This window comes from Manis pentadactyla, chromosome 9, assembly GCF_030020395.1.
Source record: "Manis pentadactyla isolate mManPen7 chromosome 9, mManPen7.hap1, whole genome shotgun sequence".
NCBI classification, from domain to species: Eukaryota; Metazoa; Chordata; class Mammalia; order Pholidota; family Manidae; genus Manis; species Manis pentadactyla.
Window position 1 is genome coordinate 57,851,513 of NC_080027.1, and position 27,170 is coordinate 57,878,682.

Sequence of the window (27,170 nt, forward strand, 5' to 3'; positions counted from 1 at the left end):
GGGGGTGGCCTGAGGGGAGAGGCCGGGTTGTGGGTCCCATGGGGAGTGTGGCATTTGTGGAGAGGAGATTTCCTCCACTAGGGTCGGGTGCCAAGAAGGAAAGGAAAATGCCCTCTCAGTCCTCAGTTGGGTGCAGGCTGGGCTGCCAACACCACCGGCTCATTCACAGGCCTGAGAGCTGGCGTGTGTGGGGCCGGGGACCGCTCTGGGGCGTAGCCTTTTGGGATTTCCAAAGGTGGGCCAGCCCACTCCAGCAGAGATTGAAGAGGGATGACGGAGTGTGTCTAGGAAGAAGATGGGGCGAACTCTTTCCTGTTTGTTGTCCTGGGCAGGCAGAGATGAGGCCCTCAGTGGTTCCTGATATGGGGCGTGTACTGGAAAGAGCCCTGAGGTTACAAGAAAGGCTGTGGCTGGGCCAGATGAGGTGGCCTCTGATCTAGACAGGGGACTTGGAATGTGGGCCACTGTCCAGACCTACACCTGCCGCCCTCTGGGAAGGTCCTCTGTGCCTGAGGGGGCTGGGGTGCAGTGTGCTCACCTCAGGAGCAGTGGCATCGATTAATGATGGTGCAAAGCTTAGTATATCGTCTGTTAATATACTGAAAGGGAGAACCTTGTTGGTTTCAATTTGAATATCATATTTCATCACATCTAAGATGTACATTTCTTGATTCTCAGTTTCTGAAATTAAGATGTGTCCGACATTCACTAGTGACCAGGCAGCACTGATCAGATAGCTGTCATTGCTTAGGGAATGCATAAATAATGTTAGATTGTGCATACTCTCCTTTCTGTTTATACACAGGAATCATGTAATATAGAATCTATGCCTAAGAAGGTAAAAAAGAACTCAGTACATGTAAAATAAAAATTCTGAGTGATAAGAAAGCATTATGTCTTCCCTGGCAGCAATTTTCTTGGTAGTATATAAATAATAGTGTACCTTTCAGTGTGTGGTGGGTTAGACTCAGAGGAAGAAGTGTGTCCTTTTCCCCCTCCTCTAGTCTCTAACTAACTCGTCCTCTGCTAACTTGTCCCTCTGAGAGTCGGCACGGGACTTTGGAAATTCAAAATATGGTTTCTTTCTCCCAAGCCTTCTCATCAGATACTATTAAGACTAGTAGTTTATTTACACTTGGGGTTCATGGGTTTCCTTTCTATGAGAGAGTGTGGAGAGGCATTGCCAGAGAAAATATTTTCTATGATAAACTACCATTATGTCATTTTGGCTGGCATCTTCTATGATACTGGTATAGATTTGCATTGTCTCCTCAACATGACTCACTACCACATTCTACAGATCAAAACCTGTATCAATCATCTTTACTTTCTATGACTCTCAAACTGTCCTCCAAGTTCTGTTAACCTTTGAGCAATCCTTTTTCTACTTCAGTTATTCATTTCAACAAATACTGATGTAGCGTGTACTATATGTGAGGGGCTGTGACAGGTACTACGGCTATAAGGGGGACTCACAGAAAGGACATGCTTTTTGTCCTTGGGTTTCCGACCTTGTCGGAAGGGAACAGACACAGTGCAGTGAGGTGCATCCTGGGGAGATAACATACACCAGTAGCAGATATAATGACCCCGAAGGTCCCTTGTCATCACATCACATGTTCTCACGACCCCAGCCTCTTCTGCTTTCCCCCTTTCTCAGAGCAGAAGTTCCTGCTCCCTGTGGATTAAACCATCCTCTGTATCCTTGATCCCACCCCCTTTTGCTTCCCCTTGACTTTGGTGCAGCTCTTGTTCCTTCTTGACCTTCAGGGTCTTCCTCTTCTTTAGCTCCTTTCTGTTCCTTAGATAGTTCCTACCTTGAAAGAAAACTATCCTTTTATTGTTACATTAATAAATATTTCAATGATTCATTTGTTCACTCAATATGCATTTGCTGAGACACCATTATATGCCAGATACTTGATTGGTACTGGGTGTTTAGGGATGAACAAGACAGAAATGGGTTTCTTTTTATAATCCTGGGAGGATGATGGACCAAAAGAAAACCCAAACAAAAATCTGAACAATAAACCAATAAATCAGTAAAAGAATACCACATACAGGAAAGCTCGTAAAAAGCTAAATATAACCATGCAGGCCAGTCAGGATGATCAAGAAGGCCTCTCTCAGAACAGAGTGATTTCAGGAGAGAACTACAGGATGAGAAAGGGCCAGCCATGTGAAAAGCAAGCAGAAGCGTGTTCTGGGTAGAGGGAATGTCATGTGCAAAGGCCCTGTGGCAAACAGAAATTTGCCTTGTTGGTGGGACTGGAATGCAGACTGCTTTGTTGGGAGGGTGTAGCATGGGCTGATTCTGGAGGGTGACCATGGGCAGATCACACCAGGTTTTTAGGCCAAAATAAGGACTTGGATTCATTGTAAGTAAAATGGGAATTGATTGAAGGATTTTAAGCAATGGGGAGATGTGGTCTGATAATAGTTTGTATGCTTGACTAAGAGGTAAGGTAACTATATGTCCTGTTTTGCCCGGTTCAGTCCTAGTTTATTCCTGTTACCCTGACATAATTATTAATAATGCCCCTTTCCACTGTGGGAAGTGACTTGGTTTGGATGATATATTACATAGTCAGCTTAAGTAGAGGGGAAACCACGAAAATGGTGAGACTAGTCAGAGGGGGCTATTGCTGAGGTCAAGGTGAGAAATGAAGTGGCCACATGCATGGAGGTGTAAATAAGAACGAGTTGGTGGATTAGACGCGAGTTTCAGAAGTAGAATCATACAACTGTCTGGTAGATTGAATGTGGGGGTGAAGGGAAGGGAAGCATCAAGCCCGTTCCCCGTTTCTGGGGGGAGCAATAGTTACTGAAATGGAGCGTCCTAGGGTGAAGAGCTCTGGGGAAATGAGAGTTCATTTTGGACACTGGCAGTCTGACACTTCAGAGCCTATCCAATTAGAGATGTCTTTACAATTGGGAATATACAAAAATGGAGCTCAGAAATGAGGTTCTGAGCTGGAGATACAATTTCAGGACCTCAGCATAGAAGCACTATTTAGACTTGTTGCGGAGACTACAGAGAAATAAACAGTGAGAGCCCAGATCCAAGTCTGAGGAGTATAGAGTTTGGAGAGAAATGGATGGCTAAGGAAAAAATGGAAAATGGAAGTAGAAACCAAACAAGAGTGAACTATTATGAAGTCAAGAGAGAATCTTCCAGCAAAGAGGCAGAAGGCACTTGTGCTGAATGTTGCTCAGAGGCTTCTTGAGATGAGGAGAGAAATAGGTCAATTGTTTGGCAACATGGGAGTCGGTGGCAACAAAAGTTATTCTGCTGGGACATGAATTGTGGAGTGCTGAGACAGGTGCCAGGCTGGAGTGGGCACCAGCATGAGTCAGAAGTGAGGAATTGGAAAGTGCACGGGAAACTTTTTCAACAGTTGGACTACTGGGAAGAAAAGAAAAATATGCAAGAGCGAAGAGCATTGTGGTTGAAGTCAGTGGTTTCAAGGTGGTCATTTACTGGAAGAGCCGTTGCTGAGGGCCTGCACCCTGCCTGGCACCGAGCATACAAGGAGGAACTGGTGGGATGCCTATCCTTACACAAGTCAGGCATCTGCCAAGTATAGGTGCTCTGCTGGCCAGTTAAACCTGGTGCCAGAGCCCAGGAGGGGGAGAGTCCCCACTGCCACCCCTCTGGGCCTGGGGCAGCACATCCCAGGTTCTGGAGGCAGATGCTCAGCCTGTGCCCTGGTTGTGCATCTGCTGTGTGTGTGACTTTGGACAAGGTCCTAACCATTTGCCTCTCAACTTCAGGTCCTCCAGCTGAGAGCTGTGAACACTTTCTCTGAGGCTTACATCAAATGAAGCATGTACAGGAGAGAGCACAGACTGGCATTTGCAATTAAGGAAAATGGCAGCTACCATAATTACTAGTCACCAGCCCCCCACCGCCAACAGAGCTGGGGTTGCCACCAGCATGGGCTTCAGTGGAGGCTCTGATTGTGTTCATGTCTACCTGCATTTGACATCCTCTCTAGAACTGGAAGTAGGATTTAATGGAACTAAATATAGTGAGAGTAAACATAATGGAAACTAATATGAGAACCATTCCTTAGGTGAAATGAGCAGGGACTTCTTAACAGTTGAGACAGGGCTAGACTCTGGCGTTGGTGAGAAATAAGCTGTAGTCTAAGATGGAATTTTCCAAGACAGGTATCCAGGGATTAGGCTTCCCAATACACGTATCAATTTGATTTGGAAAGATGTTCCAGGGGACAAGGCCTAGATGTACAGATGGTAGGATGCAACTGCTCGAATAGTGTAGAGTCTGGACACAGAGGCCTGGGAATAGCAACAGAATAATGGGGCAGGCTTGTCAGGATCAGAGGAAGGAGTGGGGTGTGAAGCTCAGGGAGAAGGTAGGCTATTCCTGGCAGCTGCCCAAGGCTTGAGCCCCATCCATGCCTCCAGTCCCTGGAGCCTCAGCATGGTGACCATTGCTTTCAAGCTCTGGCTCACTCAGGAGGAGAAACCGGAGCCAGTAAGGACTAGGGGAGCTCAGTGGGGATGTGTGAGGGCTTGGGTGGGCACTGGTCAGCTGGGGTCCCTGGGCCTCACGTTCATAGTGGGCTCCATGATGCTGTTTACTTTCCTTATTGCACCACACAACCACTCTTCCAGAGAGCCTGTCTTCAAGTTTCCAGTTTCCATCAACAAATTCAATTTGGCAAACACTTATGGGGTACCTCTGGGTGCCCTGAACCAGTCCTGCGGACATCAAGTTCAGGAACACTGTGCCCCATTTGCAGGGGAGAGGTGGGTGGCGCATTTCCTGCTCCCATGGGAGCAGAGGGAGCAGGAGGGGTCAGTATTCCTTAGGCAAGCCAGAAGGCCTGAAGTGATTGGGATCTTTGCCGCTCCGGCCCCACTCCTCAGCTTTCCGTTTGGCCTGTAAGTCCTCCAAGCCTCTGCTGCTGCTTCCAAAGTAGTACCGGTTGAAGAGTCCCTGCAGAGAGTCCCTGGCAAGGCTGGAGGGAAGGGAGGCAGATCATCACTGTGCACGTGAGGCAGCTCCACCCCCCAGCTCCCTTCCTCCCTCCCACCCAAGGAGGGCTTTCAGTGGGGCTGGAGGAGCCCTTCTCAAGGAGGAGGGGCTAGAGCAGGCACCCGATCTGGCAAAGGCCTGAGTTCAGCTGGTCTTTCTGTGCCCTGCTACAGAGCTCTGTAGAGACCACTTGCTGTCTCTTTGGGATGAGGGGAGCCACATCCACACAGCCCTGCTCTGGCTCTGCTGGGCACCCAGACCCTGGGGACAGGGGCAGGAGATGGAGGAGCCGCAGGCCCCTTGACCCTCTGGAACAGTCTGCTTGCCCCTTGCCGGCCTCCCCAGGAGCCCATGTTACCTGATCACTTAAGCAGCCCAGATGCCCCCGGGGCCCCTTTTTGAAGCATCATAGTTTCCCGGGGCATAGAAGTATTGGTCTGAATGTTGGTGATTGGCCACTTGCAGGTCCCAATAGGCTCTGGGCAAGTCCCAAGCCCCTGCAAAGGAAACAAAATAACAAAAATGAACTTGGTGATATATTGAAAAATGAAGGAATGAAAGTTTCCATTACTTTTTAGATTTTTTTTTGTCTTCCAATACAACTTTATTTATGGACACTGAAATTTGAAGTTCATATAATTTTCATGTGTTACCAAAGGTATTTTTTTTTTGGTATCATTAATCTACAATTACATGAAGAACATTATGTTTACTAGGCTCTCCCCTTCACCAAATCCCTCCCCACATACCCCTTCACAGTCACTGTCCATTAGCGTAGTAAGATGCTGTAGAATCACTACTTGTCTTCTCTGTGTTGCACAGCCCTCCCCGTGCCCCCCACACAGTATACATGCTAATCGTAATGCACCCTTTCTTTTTCCCCACCCTTATCCCTCCCTTCCCACCCATACTCCCCAGTCCCTTTCCCTTTGGTAACTGTTAGTCCATTCTTGAGTTCTGTGATTCTGCTACTCTTTTGTTCTTTCAGTTTTCCTTTATTCTTATACTCCACATATGAGTGAAATCATTTGGTACTTGTCTTTCTCTGCCTGGCTTATTTCACTGAGCATAATAACCTCTAGCTCCATCCATGTTGTTGCAAATGGTAGGATCTGTTTTTTTCTTACGGCTGAGTAATATTCCATTGTGTATATGTACCACCTCTTCTTTATCCATTCATCTACTGATGGACATTTAGGTTGCTTCCATATCTTGGGTATTGCAAATAGTGCAGCGATAAACATAGGGGTGCATCTGTCTTTTTCAAACTGGAGTGCTGCATTCTTAGGGTAAATTCCTAGAAGTGGAATTCCTGGATCAAATGGTTTTTCTATTTTGAGCATTCTGAGGAACCTCCATACTGCTTTCCACAATGGTTGAACTAATTTACATTCCCACCAGCAGTGCAGGAGGGTTCCCCTTTCTCCACAACCTCGCCAACATTTGTTGTTGTTTGTCTTTTCAATGATGTCGATCCTTACTGGTGTGAAGTGATATCTCATTGTGGTTTTAATTTGCATTTCTCTGATGACAAGCAATGTGGAGCATCTTTTCATGTGTCTGTTGGCCATCTGAATTTCTTCTTTGGAGAACTGTCTGTTCAGCTCCTCTGCCAATTTTTTAATTGGATTATTTGCTTTTTCTTTGTTGAGGTGTGTGAGCTCTTTATATATTTTGGATGTCAACGCTTTATTGGATCTGTCATTTATGAATATATTATCTCATGGTGTAGGATACCTTTTTGTTCTATTGATGGTGTCCTTTGCTGTACAGAAGCTTTTCAGTTTGATATAGTCCCACTTGTTCATTTTTGCTTTTGTTTCCCTTGCCCAGGGAGATATGTTCATGAAGAAGTCACTCATGTTAATGTCCATGAGATTTTTGCCTATGTTTTTTTCTAAGGGTTTTATGGTTTCATGACTTACATTCAGGTTTTTGATCCATTTTGAATTTACTTTTGTGTATGGGGTTAGACAGTGATCCAGTTTCATTCTCTTACATGTAGCTGTCCAGTTTTGCCAGCACCATCTGGTGCTGTCATTTCGCCATTGTATGTCCATGGCTCCTTTATCATATATTAATTGCCCATATATGTTTGGGTTAATGTCTGGAGTCTCTATTCTGTTCCACTGGTCTGTGCCTCTGTTCTTCTGCCAGTACCAAATTGTCTTGATTACTGTGGCTTTATAGTAGTGCTTGAAGTTGGGGAGCAAGTTCCCCCCCACTTTATTCTTCCTTCTCAGGATTGCTTTGGCTAATCGGGGTCTTTGGTGGTTCCATATGAATTTTTGAACTATTTGTTCCAGTTCGTTGAAGAATGCTGTTGGTAATTTGATAGGGATTACATCGAATCTGTATATTGCTTTGGGCAGGATGGCCATTTTGACAATATTAAGTCTTCTTAGCCAGGAGCATGGGATGAGTTTCCATTTGTTAGTGTCCTACTTTTCAGATTTTGGCTCTTAACAAAAAGTCATAGAGTGAGGTGACTATTCCTTACTGTGTGGTGGCTTCCCTGGGTAATGGCAATGAGGGTACTTTTCAGGGACTTGAATTGAAGGAATGGGGGAGCTTGGTGCCCTGGGCTGTGTCTGACATTGGGCTGTGTACCACATACCAAGAAGAGGTGACAGTCATGTAAGGGATGTAACAATGGAGAATGATGCTACAAATGCATGATTTAGGGACTATGTGAGGGATTCAGGGAGAGAAGGGGTTCCATGTTTTCACAGCTACAACAGCCCATAAGGGAAATACACCCTTTCCACCTGAGGATGAGCCACTCTACTTGAATGAATCTGTTAGAGGCATAAAAGACACAGAGATAATGTTGAAACAGGCAGTAAGTGATGGCAGTGAGGTTGCCTGAGGGAGCTCCTTAGGACCTGTGTTATCAGGCTTACCTGGAGGGATGGCCCCTCTGCCCTGTCAAGGAGCTGCAGTTTCCTCACCCCTCAACTGGGAGAATAATATCCCCCTTATTGGTGGAGAAAATGAGATAAGATGTATCAAATGCCTAGGATGTGGGAGTACCTGCTGCCAGTTGGTTTCCTTCTCCTGTTGCTTCATGAAGGGTAGTGGTGACGATGGGATTAGCACTCTACACCTACCAGAATGACACGACTTTAACAACTGGCGATACCAATTGTGTTGAGGATGTGGTGCAACTGGGACTCATTCTTTGCTGATGTAGTATAAGCTGGTACAGTTTGGGAAATGGTTTGACAGTATTTACTAAAGCTAAATCTGTATGTTTACCTTATGGTCCTACATTTCCACCCCTGGAAAGAAACACCCAACATCAATGAGCTGTGTCCCCAAAGTACATGTACACCAGTGTCCATTGCAGATTTATCCATAAGAGCCCACAATATAAAAAGTCTAATTCGAACGACTTACAATGGGCAAATGAATTGAAGTTTATTTATACAATGTAATACTATAAATCAATGAAAAAGAAACTGAAACAGAGCAGGGAACTGGGACAAGGTCATGCCACTGTAAAAGCTACTTAGACTGCTGATCCTTTAACTTAATCTATATGCTGTTCTTCCTATACCTCCAGCCCCTTAATCAATGAAGTAACTTTGTAACCAGGACAAGAGCCAGACCTCAGGAGTGTGAACATAAAAAGTGCAGAGATAGGATCAAGGCAATCACCTAAAGAACCTTATTCTTAAGACAAAACTCTAAGAAATTATGAATTACTTGTATATATCATGCCTTACACTGATGCCTACCCAAAGGCCCTATAAAACCCCAAACCCTAAACTCTTAAGTGCAGGTCCTCTCTGAGGTTGCCCGTACTTCCTTCTGAATGTGCACTCTCTCTTTAAATAAAAATGTCTTGTTTCATAAGCCTATTGCACTTTGTCTTTGAATTATTTTGCTGACAAAGACAGGAACCCACAGATAGCCACCGCCTGTGGTAAATATCTGTCCCTTTGCTGTTTCATTCAGCTTTCTAGGCTTAAACTCAACCTTCTCTCGCTCTGTTCTGGCTGTGGGAGCCTCTGAGTAGGAGGGGTTTGCGCTGTCTCATAGCCTGGATGACCTGGAGGGAAATGCAGCCATTTACTCACATGCTTTTCCTTGCTTGGGATGTTCTCGGAACATAAATTCACTCCATCCAGCGCCCCGTGGCTCCCCCTAATTCTGGGGTAGTAAGGATGTAATTCCCGTACCATGCAGAGCAAATGGACACTGGACTCCAGGTGGCCTGACTTGGGGAGCGGGCAAGGGATTCGCCCTACGCTGAGCAGGAGTTCAGTGGACTTCCCCTTTCTCCCTCCGTTCTTCCTTGCTTTTTATGGCCTGTATGGCGGCACAAGTAAAAGGATCACTTTTCCTGGCACTTGCTGCTACTCTCACTTTAATGAATTTCTTTACTACTGGCACTCTTTTGACCTGTTCTAGAATTCTTTCTCCATCAGACTCAAGAGCCCTGCCTCCTGGGTCTGGGTTGAGGTTTGCTTAGCAGGCAGGGAGAGACCTCCCAGAGCGGGCTGCTGCCCTGCAATAAAACCGTCGCTATATAAGTACATACATATGTCTCTATCTCTATGAAAAGTATATATCTATGTGTATGTGTGTGTGTGTGTGTGTGTGTACACAACAAATGGAAGAATCTTACAGACAAAGTGTTCAGTGGAAAAACACCAGATCACATCTGTAGAATTTATTTTACTGAAGATCAATGTAGGTTGATGCAGCCACTATGGAAAATAGTATGGAGGTTCCTCAAAAATTTTTTAAAAATAGAATTCCTTTATGATCTGGCAGTTCTATCCTGGGTATTTATTTGAAAAAACAAAAAACAGAAACACTAACTAGAAATGATATGTACACAGCCATGTTAATTCCAGCATTATTTACAATCACCAAGATATATAAATAGCCTAAGTGTCCATGAATGGATGAACACACACACACACACACACACACGAGTATTATTCAGGCATGAAAAAGAATGAAATGTTGCCATTTGTGACAACATGGATGGTGCTTGAAGACATTATGCTAAGTGAAATAAATAAGAGAAAGCCAAATACTGCATAATCTTATATGTGGAATCTAAAATAAAACAAAACATAGCAAAAAAATAAAATAAACAAAACCCCAAGCGGATAGATACAGAGTACAGATTGGGGGTTGCCAGAGGTGGGAGGCGGGAGAAATGGATAAAGGTAATTAAAAGATACAAACCTCGTGTTATAAAATAAATAAGTCCTGGGGATGTAATGTACAGCATGTTGACTATAAGTAATTATAGAGTATTGCTTCTTTGAAAGGAGTGAAGAGAGTAAATACTAGAGGTCCTCACCACCAGAAAATAATTTCTTTGTAATTATATATGGTGATGGATGTTAACTAGACTTATTGTAGTGATCATTTTGCAATACACACAAATATCGAACCATTAGGTTGTACATCTGAAACTAATAAATGGTATATGTCAATTATACCTCAATAAAAAAATGTAAAGATCAAAGCCGGCAAAACTATAGCTATAGAGGTCAGGATAGGGGTTACCTTTCGTGGGGAATGTACCTGAACTGTAAGAAGGCATTACGTATCCTTCTGGGTGGCTGGAAATAGAGTGCATCGTGATCTTATGGTGATAGCATGGGTGTTTATATATGTAAAAGTTCATCATGCTCTATAGTATATGTAAGTTGTATCTCAATAAAAATGTTTAAAAAGATTAGTGGGAAACAGACTCTGAAAACAGGTTAAGGAAGGAAGAGCTGTAAGAAGTGTCTGTTAGTGCCTGAGTTGTCCAACTGATAAATATTTATTGAGTCCTGCTATGAATTACATGCCAAGGACTTCTGTAAATCAACTCCCTGGGGGAAAAAAGAAAAACCGTTATAGATAGTTTGAATGATTTCTTATGTGCTTTCTTGTATGGGATATTTCTCACTAATTTCACATGTCAATTATTTTGTGTCTGAATCTTTTGAATAGCTCATCTCAGGAAGGGCTTTGTTCTTTCTCTGATGCCTGCTTGACATTGATTCCTTGTTTTTCAGGTCCATTAGTTGTCTCCAAGCACCTGACAGATTTTATCACTGGGTGGTAGCAAAACACGAGAGACTCATTTTCTTTGGTATTGTGCTAAACATAGCCTCAGTCATTTGTTCAAAATGCCAATTCTGGCCCCACTCCACCTCCTAGGTTCTGACTCTTCTAATTATGACATGAGGCTCACAAATGTACTTTATCTACAAGCACTCCCGGTGGATCTAAATGCAGTGGACCCTTGACTCATTCTGAAACTCAGCTAAGGAAGGAGATAGTCTTTATTATTTGTAGCAAACTTAGCAACTGCCACCAAAACACTTTAGAACCTGGCATTCAGAGAACATCATAAAAAAGGATAGCACATGGAATTCAAAAACGGAAAAATCGAATTTCTCAAATTCCAATAGAAAACTTAACAAAAACTCGATGGCACAATAAATAATATCAGTACCAGTTGTGTGTGTAAGGAACTTGGATGTCACCACTCCATCCTAACAACGAGTAAAAAGCTGAACAGACTGAGAATGAACAATCCTCCTTGGATCCTAAGCGAGGGGAGGACATGGGCACATCCCGGCCCCCGAGCCTGGAAGGCAGAGCGGCGGACGCGGGGATGCGAGGCCCACGCGGGCGAAGGCTCGGCAGCTGGAACCGCGGCGGGAACCGTCGCCTGGAAGGAACAAATCGCCGCAGTCGCAGCGGCGACGATCCTGAGAGTTAGCTCAGGGGGACCTGTCACGGGGGGCTAAGGGGTCTTGCAATATTGCTAGATTCACCTTCAGGTGCTCACAGGTCACACAGAAAACAGCCTAGAGAAACCCCCTCAGGCTCCGGCAGGGGGAGGGAGAAGGACCCATTTGGAACCCCCCCCCAGGGCCCGGTGTCCCCCGTAACGAGGCCTGTCCTCCAGCCCACTCTCGTCATCCTGCCCCCCTTAACGGGGGAGCCAAATGCTGAAAAGCCCTCGGGAAGCTCCCGGTCCGGAGGCACAGGCGCAGGAAATGACTGAGACGCAGTCACAGCACAGCGGATTGTCCCGACCCGTCACCCCTCACCCCCACATTACTGACGTCCTAGTTACCATTCTTTTTACCCAGAACACCATGTCCAGCCATCAGGACCCAATGGCAAAGCATGCGAACTGCAAAACGACAAGTAAAGGAGACAGAGCAGCGTCCGAGGGAGCGCGGCGGTGACGCTGCAATAAGCGGACTGGGAATTGAGAACCGTGATCGCTGTGCCAAGGGCTGTATGGGTCAGCAGAGGCGGCCTGCAAGCACAGAGGTGCGAGTCCCAAGAGAGAAAATAATGCTGCGGATAAAAACCACTGGAAGAGAAATGAAGAGGGCCTTTGCTGGGCACGTTAGTAAAGTGGACACAGCTGAGAAAAGAATCTTTGTGGGCGAGACCTTGTCAGGACAATCCTCAAAACCTGAAAGGCAGAGAAGCCTGAAAAAGCAGCACAGACTATCCCAGCATGTGGGACAAACACAACAGGTGTGACCTGAGCCTGGGGGCAATGCCAGAAGGATGGGAGAGTGATAGGAAAGAGGAACTATTTGCAACAATGCCTGAGAATATCCAGCAAGAAATGTCAGACAGCAAACCACTGGTCCAAAAGGCTCAGAGAACAGCAAGGATAAATGGCAAAACAAAAACAAGCTATACCTAGGCATGTACAGAAAATCAAAGATAAAGTCCTGAAGGAAGCCAGGGGATTAAAAAAAACCTTACCTATCAAGGGACAAAGATCAGAATTACATCTGACTTCAGAACCCAGGCAAGAAAGAAGAGAAGGAGTGAACTATTTAAAGTGTTGACAGAAAAAACCCCACCAATCTAGAAGACATATCCTGTGAAACTACTGTTCAAAACTGAGGGAGAAATAAAGACTCCCAGACAGACAAAAACTGAGGGAATTTGGTGGCAGTAGACCTGCCTTGCGTAAAATTCTTCAATATTCTTCAGAAAGAAGGACAATAATATAGGTCAGAAACTCGGACCTACATAAAGGAAGGAAGAGTACTGAATAAGGAATAGGGAAAGCAAAACAATTAATAACAACAGGTGAAGATGAAAATATTGCAGAAATTGACAACATAATTTACCCATTTTAACAACCTGCCAGTAAGCTTCATCTCTAAATGGAAGGTCTGTGTCCTGGCCCTACCTCAGTGCTAGCATGGCTGATCAGTGGGAATATGCTCTTTTTATTGTGTGCATAGGAGTTACTATGTGGCTAGGCACGATGTTTATTCAGCTCATCCTCATCCTGGACGTTCTACCTCCGGGGACATACTGAATTCACATTTACGTTGCAGGGCTGAGAAATTTGCCATTTGTGAATTCCCACAAGGATCTCCCCCAAACACAGGGAAATACTGACCCCTCTGCACACCACCGGCAATTAATTACAGGCTGGGCCCACAGCACCTTTGGCCACTGGTCTGGAGAGCCCCGTGGAAAGTGCTGTGTCGGACCAGCCGGAAGGAGAAACACTCCTGCTCCGACCTACTGGTCAGGGCCCCAACATGTCTGTCGTGAGCAGTGCCCACATTCGGGGTGTGTGTGGCCTCTGCTCAGAGCGAATCCTGGGGTGAGCTGGTTCTGGCCTCTAACCTTCAGCGCCCTTACCTTGCACAGCCTCCTTGAAGAATGAATACCAGCTTTCACTGCTGACTCCCAAGACCAAGGAACAGAAAATGACGCCTGTGAAAATCTTCATTGTGCTGAAGTGAAAGAAGGAGAGGGTTGGAGAATCACCACCCAAATAGACATACGTTGTGGGATTTTGAATTTCAAACACAGCCTGGTTCTCAATTTCCATTTGCTCTTCTCAGAATCATTATTGTAGGACAGATGGGAGTGGGCTTTAAAAAGAAGCATAAACCCTTCATTCTCACCCCAGATCTGCAGAAAGAATAAGAAGAGAGTTCCAAAGTTTTATTGGTTTGTGGACAATTTGCCACCCAATAGAGCAGACTAAAGTCAATCAACAAGCTTTTCCCGAGCTCCTACTAGGCCCCACTCTGACCCACATAATGAATAGAAACACAACTTCTCCCGCATTGGAATGATCCAATTATTTTGAGAAAAGGATCTCAAAAGAGAAAAACAAGAGAAGTACGCCCAGGAAGAGACCCTCACCTGTGGTCCTTTCTCCAGCTGAAATTCAGTAGCTGGTATCTCTCCTGGCTTTGGCATTAATGGGAGGAGAGGGCCTAAGTCCAGCAACGTGTCTTGCTAAAGTCTCTCTTGCCCAATTCTTCTGGGTAAATAAAACAAAGCAGCATATTGACTAGTGGTATTTTCCTTATCCTCATGTAGTTTCTTTCAAATTGAGGCTTCCAAAGCACTTGTTTTCTGGCAGCTTTTCCCTTATTACCATATTTCTTCTCTTTTTAGTTCCTGGTATCACACGGGAGAGTTGTATTTGCAAAATCCAGTGAGGGAGGACAGGGGTCTTCCTCAGCTTTCTCTTGTGTGTCTTTCCAGTTTCACCCCTGTTTGGAAAAATATCTTCCCAAAGTATTGCACATGGGTCGTATCCTCTAAGAGGCGATCAATATTGCTGCAAAGGACGTGTTTGTTTCTCTCTCGGGGTTTCTCTCTGAGGCAGGATGGGACACAGGATAAGCAAGGCTGGTGGGGATGGGTAATGAAGTCGTGATTCTGGGAGAACAGAAGGGAGGGAGTGAGCATCGTCTTCCGGACGGTAGGCGTGATAATGATAAAAATCCTGTGTGTGTGTGTGTCCCTTTCATACAAATATACATTATTCTGCACCCTTTTATATTAAACAATATACCCTCCCTTGGAGGTCCTCCCATGTCAATTTTTTCATTCTTTCTATACAGCTACACAGTATTCCATTGTATAGAAGGGCTATAATTCATATAGTATTGATGGCCATTTTGTCTGTTATCAGACTTTTGTTAATACAAATAATCCTGCATTTATTAACCTTGTACATATGTTCACAAATATACCCCTAAGATGAATTCCTAAATAAGGAATTACAGGGAAAAAAGTATGATTCTTTATATATGCTTATATACATATTGCAAATTGCCTTTATGGGGCTCTATCAACCTTCATTTCCACCAGGAATGTGTGAGAGTGCCTTGCCCCACCCCATGTCCCATATAGTACGCTTTCAAACTTTTTGGTCTTTAAAAATCTGCTAAGTAAATTATAACTTAGTGTAATTTCATTTGCACATCTCTCATTATGAATTTGGTTTCACATCTTTTCTTACATTTAAGAGCCATTTATGTTTTCTAGGAAATGGGAATTCATATCTTGTATTTTACTTTAATTTTTTTATTGGCTTGTTGGGTTTTTATTTATCATTTTGTAAGAAACTTTTATATAGGAAAAATCAGAACTTTATGAGTTACAAATATTTTTCCAGTTATTATTTATTTTGATTATGGTGGCTCATGTGCCAAAATTTTCTTTTTCTTCATGTCTTTTCTATTTTAATTCTTTTTTTAAAATGTCTTCGGAACTTTGTGCTAAGTTGGAAAGACTTTCTACAGGTTGACTTATTAAAGAATTTTCCCATGGTTTCTCCAGGTACTCTTATATTTTTTTGTTTATTTAAAACTATTTAGTATCTTAGGCGTTTGCCCTAATATCATATATAAAGAATATTTCCAAGTTTATTTTTCAGCATGGCCACCCAGTTGTCCCAATTCCATTCATTGAACAGTCCATGTTTTACCCATTGATTGACATGCAACCTTTACATATACTAAGTCACCGTATGTATTTGTGTCTAATTCTGAGGCTTTTGCCCAGGATCAGTTTTTCTATGTATTTGTCAGTACTACACTACTGTACTTATTGAGGCCTTAATTGAAGGATTCAATGCCTGCATTACTCTTCTTTATCCAAAGTAGTTGGGGTTCCTTTTCTATTATTTCTTCTAATTTCTTGTTTTCTCTCCAGAAACACAGGTGATGGTTTACACAGTAGATTTGGTCCAGCCACTTGTTCTAACTCTCTCCGTGGGTGCATTAGTGTTTCAGTTGAGGTCTGGGGTGTCCAGGAGTCCCATCCACACCTGCTGTTCTCTCTCACGCCCACCCCACTCGGTCCTCTAGGCCACTCTTCCTCTGCAACCACGTTGATGGGCTTGAGAAGACTCCGCACTGCTGATCCAAGGTCACCCACTCGGCAGCCTCTGACACTACTGATCAATAACTGTCAGTTAGGATTCGGGAACACCAGCTCTCCTAGTTTCACTCCTGCCAAAATAGCTGTGCCTTTTCAGGCTGTTTGCTGGATCCAGCTCCTCCAGACTTCCCACAGACAGAGACCCCAGTGCGGAGCCTGTCCCTTTTCTCTTGTCGTTTCCCACCCACATTCTGGGGAAGCTCAGTCCTGTCTGTGACTGCTGTTCCCACCAACACTCCACAGCCTGGAACAATGCCTGGGACACACAATGTGTTTGCTATTACAAAGTTCCTGAATCAACACATGGAAGAATGTTTCAGAATGTTTGAAATAGTTCTGGATTCAAATGACATGTTAGAAATGATCAAGTGGTTTAAAGGGGTGCAGCATGAGGTACATGCATTGAAGTCAGAGGAGGTAAGACTGTAAAGAGTGGATATACAGACCAACTGAAGATCAATTAAAACAGCAATATTGTGAATGAAGGAAGAAGAAGAGTATGTTATGTATGCTGCATTCTTTACATTCTGTAAGGGGCATGTAGAGAAAATGAATGTTCCTGTGGCCAGGATTCTCATCTACCCCTGGTCAGCTTGCTCACCGCACACGTGTGGGCAATGTGTTATTACTGACTCTATATAAAGGCTCCGCCCAGTGCTCTGGCCTGCACGGCTGCAGGAGAGCAGAGGCTGGAGTGGTGGCAGCGCCAAGGACAGAGACAGAGACGGCTGCGTGGGGCGGAGCGGCCCAGAGGCAGAGATCGGCTTGCTGCATGCAGACTTGCCCTGAAGTGGATGGGATTGCAGTGTTTGGCCTGCCACTTTGGGAATAAAGTTGGGTATAGACCCTTTCACTCCAAGAACGTTCCAGTGTCGTTTTTTGGTCTCACTGAAACAAGAGTGAACTTTCCCAGGACTGAAACCCACTGGTAAGAAAGGGAGTCCAAATGATCCAGCTGTTAATTCTGGCAAATTAAAAAATATAAATGTTGAAACTCCATAATACTTGAAAGAAGTAATATTTGGGCACAAAGCCCTCTCCTGCTTTCTCAGATACTGTGCCAGAATTTTCTTCTCTGTCTTTAGGATATTCTTTCTCAGTCACTGTCCTCGGCGCTGCCACTACTCCAGCCTCTGCTCTCGTGCAGCCATGCAGCCCAGAGCCCTGGGTGGGGCCTTTATATAGAGTCAGTAATAACATATTGCCCACATGTGTGCGGTGGACTATATTTGTGTCTATAACTTCTGGTCTGTGACTGGTTGGGGGAGGGGGAATAATTTGACTACAGAGTATTCCTACTTCAGCAGTGGGTCCCTGAGACAGTCGAGAGAGCCCAGGCTTCCGAGTCAGAGATTTGGGTTTCAATTTCAGTTCCAGGCCCCCAAGGCTGTGTGGCCTTTGGTCTGTGCAAGCCTCCCCTTCCTCCTCTGTAACACGGGGACAGTGTTTCCCACAGAGAGGGGGCCCTGAGAATCTGTGATTATATAGTTAGTGCTATATTCATCGTTCTTGTGTTCCCAGGGGCAGCAGTGCAGGGTTTCTGAGCGTGGATCCCACCATCCCTGGCTGGGCGAGCGCATTCACACCAATGAACGGAAGTGACCAGGCCCCTCCGGAGACTTTCAGTGTGGAGTCCCTCATCCCGACCTTGCTGACCCTCATACCTGCCCTGGGCAGGCTGGCAGGAAACGCGGTTGTGCTCTGGCTCCTGGGCTTCCGCCTGAGAAGGAACGCCTTCTCCGTTTACATCCTCAACCTGGTAGGGGCTGACTTCCTCTTCCTGTCCTTCCAGACGGCATTTGCCCTGGAGGAACTCATGGGCTCCTTCCACTCCATCTCCAGGTGCAACCCCAGCTTTGTGCTCCCTGTGCTGACCTTCGCCTACCTCGCGAGCCTGAGCATCCTCAGCGCCATTAGCGTGGAGCGCTGCGTGTCAGTCCTGTGGCCCATCTGGTACCGCTGCCACTGCCCCAGACACACGTGAGCTGTCATATGTGCCCTGCTCTGGGCCCTGTCCCTGCTGCTGAGCCTCCTGGAAGGGAAGTACTGTGGCCTCCTGTTTAGGGATTTTGACCACGTTTAGTGTCAGGCTTTTGATCTCATCGCTGCAGCCTGACTGATCATATTTGTGCTTCTCTCTGGGTGCATCCTGGCCCTGCTGGTCAGGACCCTCTGTAGCTCCTCGCGGATGCAGCTGGCCAGGTTCTCTGTGGTCATCTTGCTGACAAGATGGGCTGGTCTTCCCTCTACGACCTGCTCTCCAGCTTCCAATAGTTTCCCCTCTATTGGATGTTGAATGATTATGGTATGTTCTCCTGTTATCTTGGGGAGACTGGGATTATCCTGCATGGTGTTAACAGAAGTGTCGTCACCATCATTTATTTGTCATCGGCTCCTTTAGCCATCAGAGACAGGAATGGCAAACCCTCAGGTGGTTCTCCAGAGAGCTTAAAAGGGCATAGCTGATATGAGGTTATGTAAAATTGGAGGAAGCCCTGCTCAGGGAGCCATGGAGACTTGGCAGTACTTTGGTGTACTGCCTGTGCATGCAGAGATTGAGCAGGTTCAGTCAGAGAAGCAGTGCCTTTAGAAGATTCTATATGCACTTGTCAATGGGCTGGACACTCACCACTACTGTGGGGGCTGGCTACAATGCCTCTGTAATGCTGTTGTTCGTCTTTCTGACGCTGGAGCTTGAAATGTGCAGAACAAGTTAGAACCCAGGGGCATGAGCTAAAGCCCGCGAGAACCCCCAGAACTCATGTCACCCTTTCTCAGTGCCCGCAGTTGTCATGAGATGGAGTTCTTCAGGAGAAGTTGTCTCCCTTCACCGTGGAGCTGAAAGCACACCTGGTCCAGGAGTTGGAGACACTGAAGGAGTATCCAAGGGAAGGGGGAGCAGCCGCAGGCCCAGACGGTGCCTCACGCAGATGAGATGAGCCGACAGAGAGGTAGTGACATGCACGAGCACCCTGGCGCCCCTGCACCAGCCTTCCATGTGTGAAAACAACGTGGCTGCGGCGCCGTTTCCAACCTCCAAGTTTTGTGCAGAATGTCTCTCTATGTCCACCCTAACCAGAAATGTAAGGGAAAGGAATTCTGGGAAGTGTAACTCAGCCTAGCCAAGTTTGCACTTTCAAACCCATCACATCTACCCTTTGTCAACTTGGCACCTATGAACACTTCCTTAAATCACAGTTAATTTCAAATAAAGACAATAGCAAAGTCAAGCTTCTCCCCAACATGATATCCGTATCCCACGTATACTGGAAACATGCCAACTTTTTCCCTCAAAGAAGTTAAAGGTTCCTTTTTATCTGTGGATGATATTCTTCTTGCAGTGAATCAAGCTCCCTTTTTGAAATTTAAATTTAAGCACTGTAATTTAAACACTGGGCCATACAATTAACTACTAATAATACATATTTGTTATGATGGTAAGGGAACAAGAGAGAAGAAAAAAGTATTTGGGTAATACAGACAATCACATAGTCACATCCCAGAGGTACTCAAAACCATTACAGTACTTTGCAGCCAGTCACATGGCCATGGCTGGTATGGACACCTACTTTCCTCCACCACCCAACCCAGCTCACCTCTGCGTCTCCGTTTGGTGTGGTTCCCTGCCTGTAGAGGGGACTCAAACTTCCATTCTCCAAGGATCTGGGATATAGCAGTCTTCTTATCGGGTGTTGTCCCTTTCCATCTTCTTTGCTCATTGGGCTTATCAGTGACTTTATCAGAAGACAGACCAATGTCCGTTTCTGGGTTATAGAGATGAGGATTTGAGTACCAACTTTGCGCCTATCACTGTGGGCGGTTTTCCTCTGGTAATAATCCTTCTCTTCAGGCTGAATGAGACGGTGCCTGTTAAACAAACACCGTCTCACAGAAGAACCCAGGGCAGTGTGTTGGGGACTGCCTTACCCAGGGCCCTTCACCCCATTCCTAGGAGACCTGTGCCAACTCTGGGTCCCAGACTGTTCCTACTTTTGAAGAATCCTCCTTTAGCAAAAGGCTGAAAGCAGTGCAGGATATGTCTAAGTGTGTTTGGTCAGTGCATTTGATAGGGAGCAAAAGTATAAGTTAAATGTTTTTGACCACTTCCTAGATGACGTACAATTTCCACTATCTTACTATGTTGTGACAGCCACCTTCATGCTCTGTCCTCCCATGGTAGAGAGTGTGAGCTCTCTGGTCATCTCCCCTTACAGGGACACTAATCCTATCTGGCAGGACTCCACTCTTATGACCTCACTTAACCTTAATTCACATACAAACACCCTGAAAATCAGGACTTAGCATATCTGGGAGGGACACATTTCAGTACATAGTACTGCCTTCCACAGCTGCCTTCCAGAAAGTTCAACAGCATTCTAGCTTCTGACCCATTGTGGGCAGCCTCCAAGTGAGCCTGCAGGAACCCTGTCACATTCCTAATAGTTCAACTGCACACTTGGAACGTTGCCTGCAGAATTTTATTGGTACCACCTTGGAGGACTTTTTGTCATTTTGGCTTGTGACACACAGCAAACTTTATCAGCCATCCAATGTGGTCTAATAAGTTCTAGATCTCAACCTTCTGGAGCACCCTTACTCAAATTTTACCTTCTCATGTTCTCTATTCCTTAGTGGTTAATCGTGTTACCAGATAACATTCCTTATGTGAAAATTCACCTTTTCAAATTACAGCCTGGTTTCTGCTCCTGCCTGGACCCATGTTAAGAGAGGCATTCACTACCCTGAACCCCCTTTTGTATTCATATCACAAAATACACATCATATCACATTCATATTCAGCTGTGAGCCAGCTGAAGCGCAGAAGGCGTGACGAAACAGTCACAGTGAGGGGGTGACTACACCAGTTTGGCCAGAACTGAGGCAATGAAAGTAGAGTGGAGGGAAACTGCCTCGGAAGCCTTTCTTAGGCCGCGTGGACAGAACTTGGTCAGTGACCGGATCTGTAGGTGTTTCTGAGAGATGAACGGAAGACCAAGGTGGCCGCTGCAGGAGCAGGATTCCGCGGTCCCGTCCCCCCCCTGCTGTGTCCCCGGCCCCCAGACACAGACACCGGGAGGGGCAAAACTAAGGGGAAGAGACACTGCGGGCAGAGAAGGTGACAGGACACAATCCCAGGGATGGGGAGGCCTGACGCGGAAGGGCCTGGACATAGCAGCCAAGCAGGCAGAGGGGCGTGGCGAGGGGAGCGGGTCTGATTCGGGGACAGGCTGGGCAGGGCGTGTGCCCCTGTGATGCTGAGATCGTCTCCCCATCACCCAACCTCACAGGCACCGACCCGCTCAGCCTTCATGAGGTGTCCATCCCCCTGCTGCCAAACAAGCAGTCCTCATACCAAAGAACAACACACACTTTCCAACATTCAATCCTTTAAAGCATTTATTAGGCACCCATTATGCCCTTCTACCAGCTTCTGAGAACATGAACTCAGTGATTCGGGACCAGTCCTCAGGGGGCCCTGAGTGCGCCTCCTGGGAGCAGCGTGAGGAGGACGCTCAGTACTTGGCAGGCAGCCCTGCGGGTCTGAAGTGATTGGGGTCCTTGCCACTCCGGCCCCACTCGTTGGCTTCCTGGTCGGCCTTCGAGTCCTCCTCTCCATGGCCACTGTCTCCATATTTAAAAAGGTCTGTGACTCTCTGAGAATTCTCTCTGGCATCGCTGGAAAGGAGGTAAAGGTGGACAACAGTCAGGGGCTGCTAAACAACAGCCCCGCCCTCTGTGCCCCTCCCCTTCCCAAGGAATTAGTGAGCTGAGAGGGGCCCAGGCAAGAGGGGCTAAAACACTGGGCCTGCCCGGACACAGCCCATCTCAGCCCAGGCGGATGCCCCCCTCCCATCGATGCTGGGCGAGGCGAGGGCTGGGAATCCTTGGCTATCACTTTGGCCTCCCGGGGGCGGGCTCCCACCTCTACACCAGCCACACCTTGGCTCTGCTGGCAGCCCAGGCCCTGCACTGGGCATGGATGGAGAGGGCGGGGGGATGGGCAGAAGGAGGAATCCATGCCCCCACGGCCCCTTCTCTAGGGCCACCGCCTCCTGATGCCCAAAGGCAGCCAAGCTCTGCTCACCCAGCCCTGCAGCCCCAGGGCCCCGGGTACCTGATCACTTCAGCAGCCCAGGCGCCCCCAGGGCCCCTCTGGGCAGCGTCGTAGTTCCCCCGGGCGTGGAAGTACTTGTCTGCATCTTTGTAATTGGCTTCTCTCATGTCAGAGTAGGCCCTCATCATGTCCCACGCCCCTGGGAGGGAAAGGACATGGCAAAAGGCATATCAGGTGGGCAGAAACCCTGTGACATGCCTTAGAGAAGAATCAAGGAATGAAAAGCCTTCCACTGACGCGCTTTCAGCCTTGGCTACCACAGCGTGAGAAGAACTCCCCTGACTGCCAGGTGGCTTCTCCTGGGAGCGCTAGTGAGAGTGGTGCTAGCGGGACACACTGTGCTGTGCCTGCTGGGCTCACCCCTGTGGTGCCTTCTGCACTTACCCCCCTGCTAGGGCTCTGTGGGATCTGGTTAAAGGAGGGAGGAGGTGCTCCTGTTACTGAGCAGGGGTTCTAGTCAGCACGACTGAAACTGTGGGCCTGACGCTTTGGGGTTCAGGGCTGGCCTGAGTACTACAGGTGCTGTGCAGCATTCCTGACCTCCACCCACTCATGCAGGTTCACACACCCAGGCATTTCCAGACATGCCCGATGTCCTCAGGACACTGACACGTCCTTGGATGAGAGCCTCTGTTGTGGAGTGAAGCTACATACGACGAGACCCAAGACTTGGGTGGGTAGGTGGTGACATGCAGGCAGATTCTGAGAAAGGCAGAGACATACAGCTTCTGCCCCGACACTAGGAAAATGTGCCCTAGCAGCAGGATGGACAGAATGTGGACTGAGGCCTTATGACCTTTATGGGCATGAAGAACAGCCTAAAGTTTGGAAAACTTTCTAAAGAGACTGAACTGATGATGTGTGTTGCTTCAGGAAGGAAGCCCGGAGCTGCGGTTCTCTCTCTCCGAGCCTTAGCTGCGCTTTCCAAGCACCTGTGGAGACGCTGATGGCTGATGCCTGGGCCACCACAGGCTGATGGCCTCAGACTCTCTGGGGTGGGTCTCAGACATCAGCAGTTTGAATGCTCCCCAGGTGAACCCAGTGAGAACCACCAGGCTTCAGGAAGTGGTACTCAGACACATCTGCCTGGCAAGAGCTGTGGCCTCACACACAGCTGGGTTCAGACCTCTGCTGCCACCCACTGACTGGCAGTTAGGCCCTGGCAATGGACCTGGCTGCTCTAAGCCTCCGTTTTCTCCCTGTCAAGTGTGGGAGGATGCCTGCCTCACCGAGACAGTCTGCAGTTAGAGTAGGAGGCCACCCGTCCCAGCTTGACCAGAGCTGTCCCTGTGTGCCTAGAATGGTTCCAGTTAGCACTGAAAGTGTCGTGGAAAATTCCTCAGAACCAGGCACACCAGCAAGGTGGTCACCCAAAATTGTCTGAAAGCACTGAGTTCTTCATGCAGGCTGATATGTGTTATTAGTTCTCCTTTTCTGTCCGTTAAACAGCCAGAGAGAGAAAGGAACGAGGCAAATCCAGGGACAGTGTCACTGAGCACGGGGAGCACCAGACGAGGTAAGCTGCAAGTCTCTCTGAATTATCCACTTAGGAGACAGAAGGAGGGAAGGAAGGAAGATGGCGGAGAGGAGGACAAGGAAAGTGGGTAGTTTTAATCATACTTTATGCAACTGGGCCTGAGGGAAATTTTATATCATTTCCAGGCTTATCTCACGTCTTCTATTCAAACTAGCTTGTCAGCTGGAATTGTTGAATGGTTTTTCTCCAGTAGCTGATTGACATAAATCCTGCGGTTTTCAATTGGTTTGATGAAAAGCCCCCCAAACACCTGGCACATCCCACAGCCTAGGGCAACACAAGCTCAGACAGTGGCCCACCCCTGTGAGAGCTTGGGGTGCACCCTAGTGGCCCACAGATGCCAAGCCCTCCAGTCCCCTTACCTTGAGCAGCCTCACCAAGGAACATATACCACTGGCTGCTGGCTCCCACGACCAAGGAGCAGAAAATGAGGCCTGCGAAAAGCTTCATCGTGCTGAAATGAAAGGAGAGGGTCAGGGAGACAGGGACAGGACTGGGGCTCCCCCTTGGGATTCGTCGTCCAAGAGAGCCTGGTTGTTCCCCTGGGGGTCTCAGAGCCCCATCCCCATCCAGGAGACCTTGCAGTAGGGTCTCACTAAGTGCCTCAGCCCTGAACCCAAGACCGTCAAGAGGTCACCGAGGTGGCCTCGACAGGGGAAGAGGACAGATGGGTCCAAATTGTCCCTCCCTAAAGCAGCCTATAATTAATCAAAAAGCACTCACTATGTGCCACTCTGACAGCACAGACCACATACAGGACAAATACAAAACAGACTCATTACTTTGCAAGGGAATTACCATCTCGTTGGGAAAGAGAGAGCAGAGTAAGTTTCTTGTTAAACAACTCCCTCGTGGAGCTGTCCCTCACCTGATATCCAGTGGAGTGGAGCAGACCTGCTGGTCCCTGCCTGCTGGACACAGGTGGATGGTACTTATACTGAGCCTCCCCTGCAGGGGTCACAGGGTGGGAAGCAGTGACCTTGGTGCCCGGGGAAAGTCCCTCCAGGCCACTTCCCCTAGAAAGTTGCCAAGGGGACCTTCCTGGACACAGAGGGTTTCTTCGTGCACAGGTCATCATCCCCGAGTTGTGCAACCCTGAGGAGGCAACGTTTGCTTGCAGTGCCTTGGCTGCCGTGGGTGGGGCTGGCATGGTTGGAGGGGCTGAGGCAGGGTCCCCTGGGCTGCAGAGAGGAAGGGTGTGGGGCAGAGGGATGGTGGCACTGGGGCTGCTGGAAGGTGTGTGGTTGCAGGTCTCCTCCTCCAGCCAGGTGGCATTTCCTCAGGTGGTCCCTGGTGGGCCAGAGGCAGATAGATGTGTTGGAAATCAACTCCCTGTAAGTTCACGTCTAATGTCCTTGAGCTTCAAAACTGGCAGGCTAGCGCACAGATGCCCTGGGTGCCCTGGAAGGCTCCTTCCCCCAGACTGTGTGCTTATGCTGAGCTTGCAGCTCCAAGTCCCGGGAAAGCCCTGCTCAGCTGGCTCATCCCTGAAGGTGTGTGTGTGATGTACGCGGGCTCCTGAGCTAGGGGCAGAGGAGGGGCCTCTGCTTCCCCTCAGCCCGTCTGGTGATGCCTTATAGTGGGAGTGAGAGTGTGCTTCAATAAACGTCTAGCCCAGCTGTTAGGACCAGGGCACAGTCAGGGAAATGGGGCTGTTGGGGAATGATATGTTCTTTGAATCTTGTATTAAACTGGAGGGTCATTCTCTGTTCCCATGTCACTCTGAGACTCTTAATATCAGGGTTAACCCACTCCAGAGGGACTGTTGGGGGAACTAGAAGAGGGTCTTGCTGGAGCCCAGCAAGTGTGAAGCCAGTATATGAACAGAGACGGGAACACGTCAGCCGCTGCTGGTTTCATCCTCCTCAGTTCATGTTCACACTGCAAGCGCTAGGCGGTACGATGACCAGAGAACCATTCTTGCAAAGGGTAGGTGCCAGGAAGGAGGTGATGTAGCACCAAATGGCCTGCAGGCAGCAAGTACATGGCTCCATCCTGGACAGTGGTGCTGTGACTGTGCAGGGCACCCACTCACCCTGTCCCTCTCCCTCTTCAGACCCTACATCCCACCACGTGAAACCCCCTAGGCGTCATACATTTACAACCTTGTCTACACACACACTCTCATACATTCGAGGCAAGACAGCTGACTTCCCAGGGCAAACTTACCAGACATCCAAGTAGCATATATTTATAAAAGAAAGACTATAAGCTGAAAAGATAGTACCAGATCTCTCAGAAGAAATGGGTTGGAGAGATGCAAAGAAAATGTATAATAAACTTAATAAATATCATCAAAATGGATAAAAGAAAATATGAAGGAGGAACTATTAATTTTGAGGAAGAATCAAATGGAAATAAAGACCACAAATATAATACTTAATATAAATACTTTGTAGAGAAATTAAGAACAGATCAATCATAAAGCAGTTTGTTGGCAGAACAGCTCCAGGAACATTTCCAAGAAACAACAGGAAGAAACAGAAATGGAAATTATTAGAAAAGTTTAAATGTTGTAGAATAGCAGTAGAATCATCAATAGCAATCCTCAAGAAGAGAAAAAATAACAGGAAGGTAGAAGTTCTGGAACAAGTCATGACTCAGAAAAAGAAGAATATGTGCTAATAAATTTGATAACCTAGATAAAGTAAACATATTTCTGGGAAAATATAAATTCCAAAGTGGGTACAAGGAGAGAGAGAGAAATAGAACAATCTCATAAAGAAATTGAAATGATAGAGATTGTTCCTTCAAATTCCCTAAAATGGAGCTCAGTGTGACAGAGGCATTTTACCAAAATTTATACATTCTGTCTAAAATGAAACAGAAAAAGAAGGAAGCCTGCCAATCCTCAGGCTGCTTGCCCCGCCTCACAGTGCCTTCCTGTGGAAACCGCACAGAGGCTTTTCCCTCCACGTGTGAACCTCGGTCCCTCTGCTTTCTGACCTGCACGGATGCTTCCCGGCACGGCCCCCGCCTGGCGTGGCATAGCTCCTTGTTTTGGGATCTGTGAGGAACTGTCTTTTTAAACAGTCACCTCCTGATCTATCAGCCCTGCCATGCCTAAATAATAATAAGTCCTATATTTTAAAACAGAAATCTTATTGTTACAAGTATCTCAAGCAGAAAAGAGCCCAAACTGTTAAAAATCAAAAAAAAAAAAAAAAGAAGAAGAAGAAATCCTCCCCTCCACCCTGCCTGCCGCCGCCACCATTGTCAGTGGGAGGAGAAACACTTTGAGCCACCTAGGCAGGAACACTAGTTGAGATGCAGTATTATGTGTCTCATCGGAGATAGGATGGACCTGG

At 47.0% G+C, this 27,170-nt stretch overlaps 2 protein-coding genes and 1 pseudogene across 2 annotated transcripts; 1 reads left to right on the top strand and 2 right to left on the bottom strand.

The window, feature by feature from the left end:
* Positions 1-4,613: 4,613 nt before the first annotated feature.
* Positions 4,614-14,170, bottom strand: LOC130684884 (serum amyloid A-4 protein-like). The gene is given in 4 exon segments (XM_057507450.1): positions 4,614-4,988; positions 5,364-5,502; positions 13,664-13,758; positions 13,933-14,170. Coding segments are annotated over 3 exon segments (393 nt in total). The 5' UTR covers positions 13,755-13,758; positions 13,933-14,170; the 3' UTR covers positions 4,614-4,825.
* Positions 14,171-17,798: 3,628 nt separating this feature from the next.
* Positions 17,799-19,436, top strand: LOC118929781 (mas-related G-protein coupled receptor member X2-like; annotated as a pseudogene).
* Positions 19,437-21,589: 2,153 nt separating this feature from the next.
* On the bottom strand, positions 21,590-24,862 carry LOC118929747 (serum amyloid A-2 protein). Its single transcript, XM_036920128.2, has 4 exons — positions 24,731-24,862; positions 24,225-24,316; positions 22,326-22,464; positions 21,590-21,886 (listed from the first exon to the last, which is right to left on the bottom strand). Exons 2-4 carry the CDS (start codon positions 24,310-24,312, stop codon positions 21,724-21,726), a joined length of 390 nt encoding a protein of 129 aa, XP_036776023.2. The 5' UTR covers positions 24,313-24,316; positions 24,731-24,862; the 3' UTR covers positions 21,590-21,723.
* Positions 24,863-27,170: the final 2,308 nt, after the last annotated feature.

What these genes read in the sequence shown, in the direction of transcription:
- LOC118929747 (XM_036920128.2), bottom strand. Translation starts at nt 24,312, where the DNA reads ATGAAGCTTTTCGCAGGCCTCATTTTCTGCTCCTTGGTCGTGGGAGCC. An exon ending in CCTTGGTGAGGCTGCTCAAG is followed by an intron (nt 22,465 to 24,224) that starts GTAAGGGGACTG and finishes TTTCCCTCCCAG; the next exon opens with GGGCGTGGGACATGATGAGG. An exon ending in TGGGCTGCTGAAGTGATCAG is followed by an intron (nt 21,887 to 22,325) that starts GTACCCGGGGCC and finishes CCTCCTTTCCAG; the next exon opens with CGATGCCAGAGAGAATTCTC.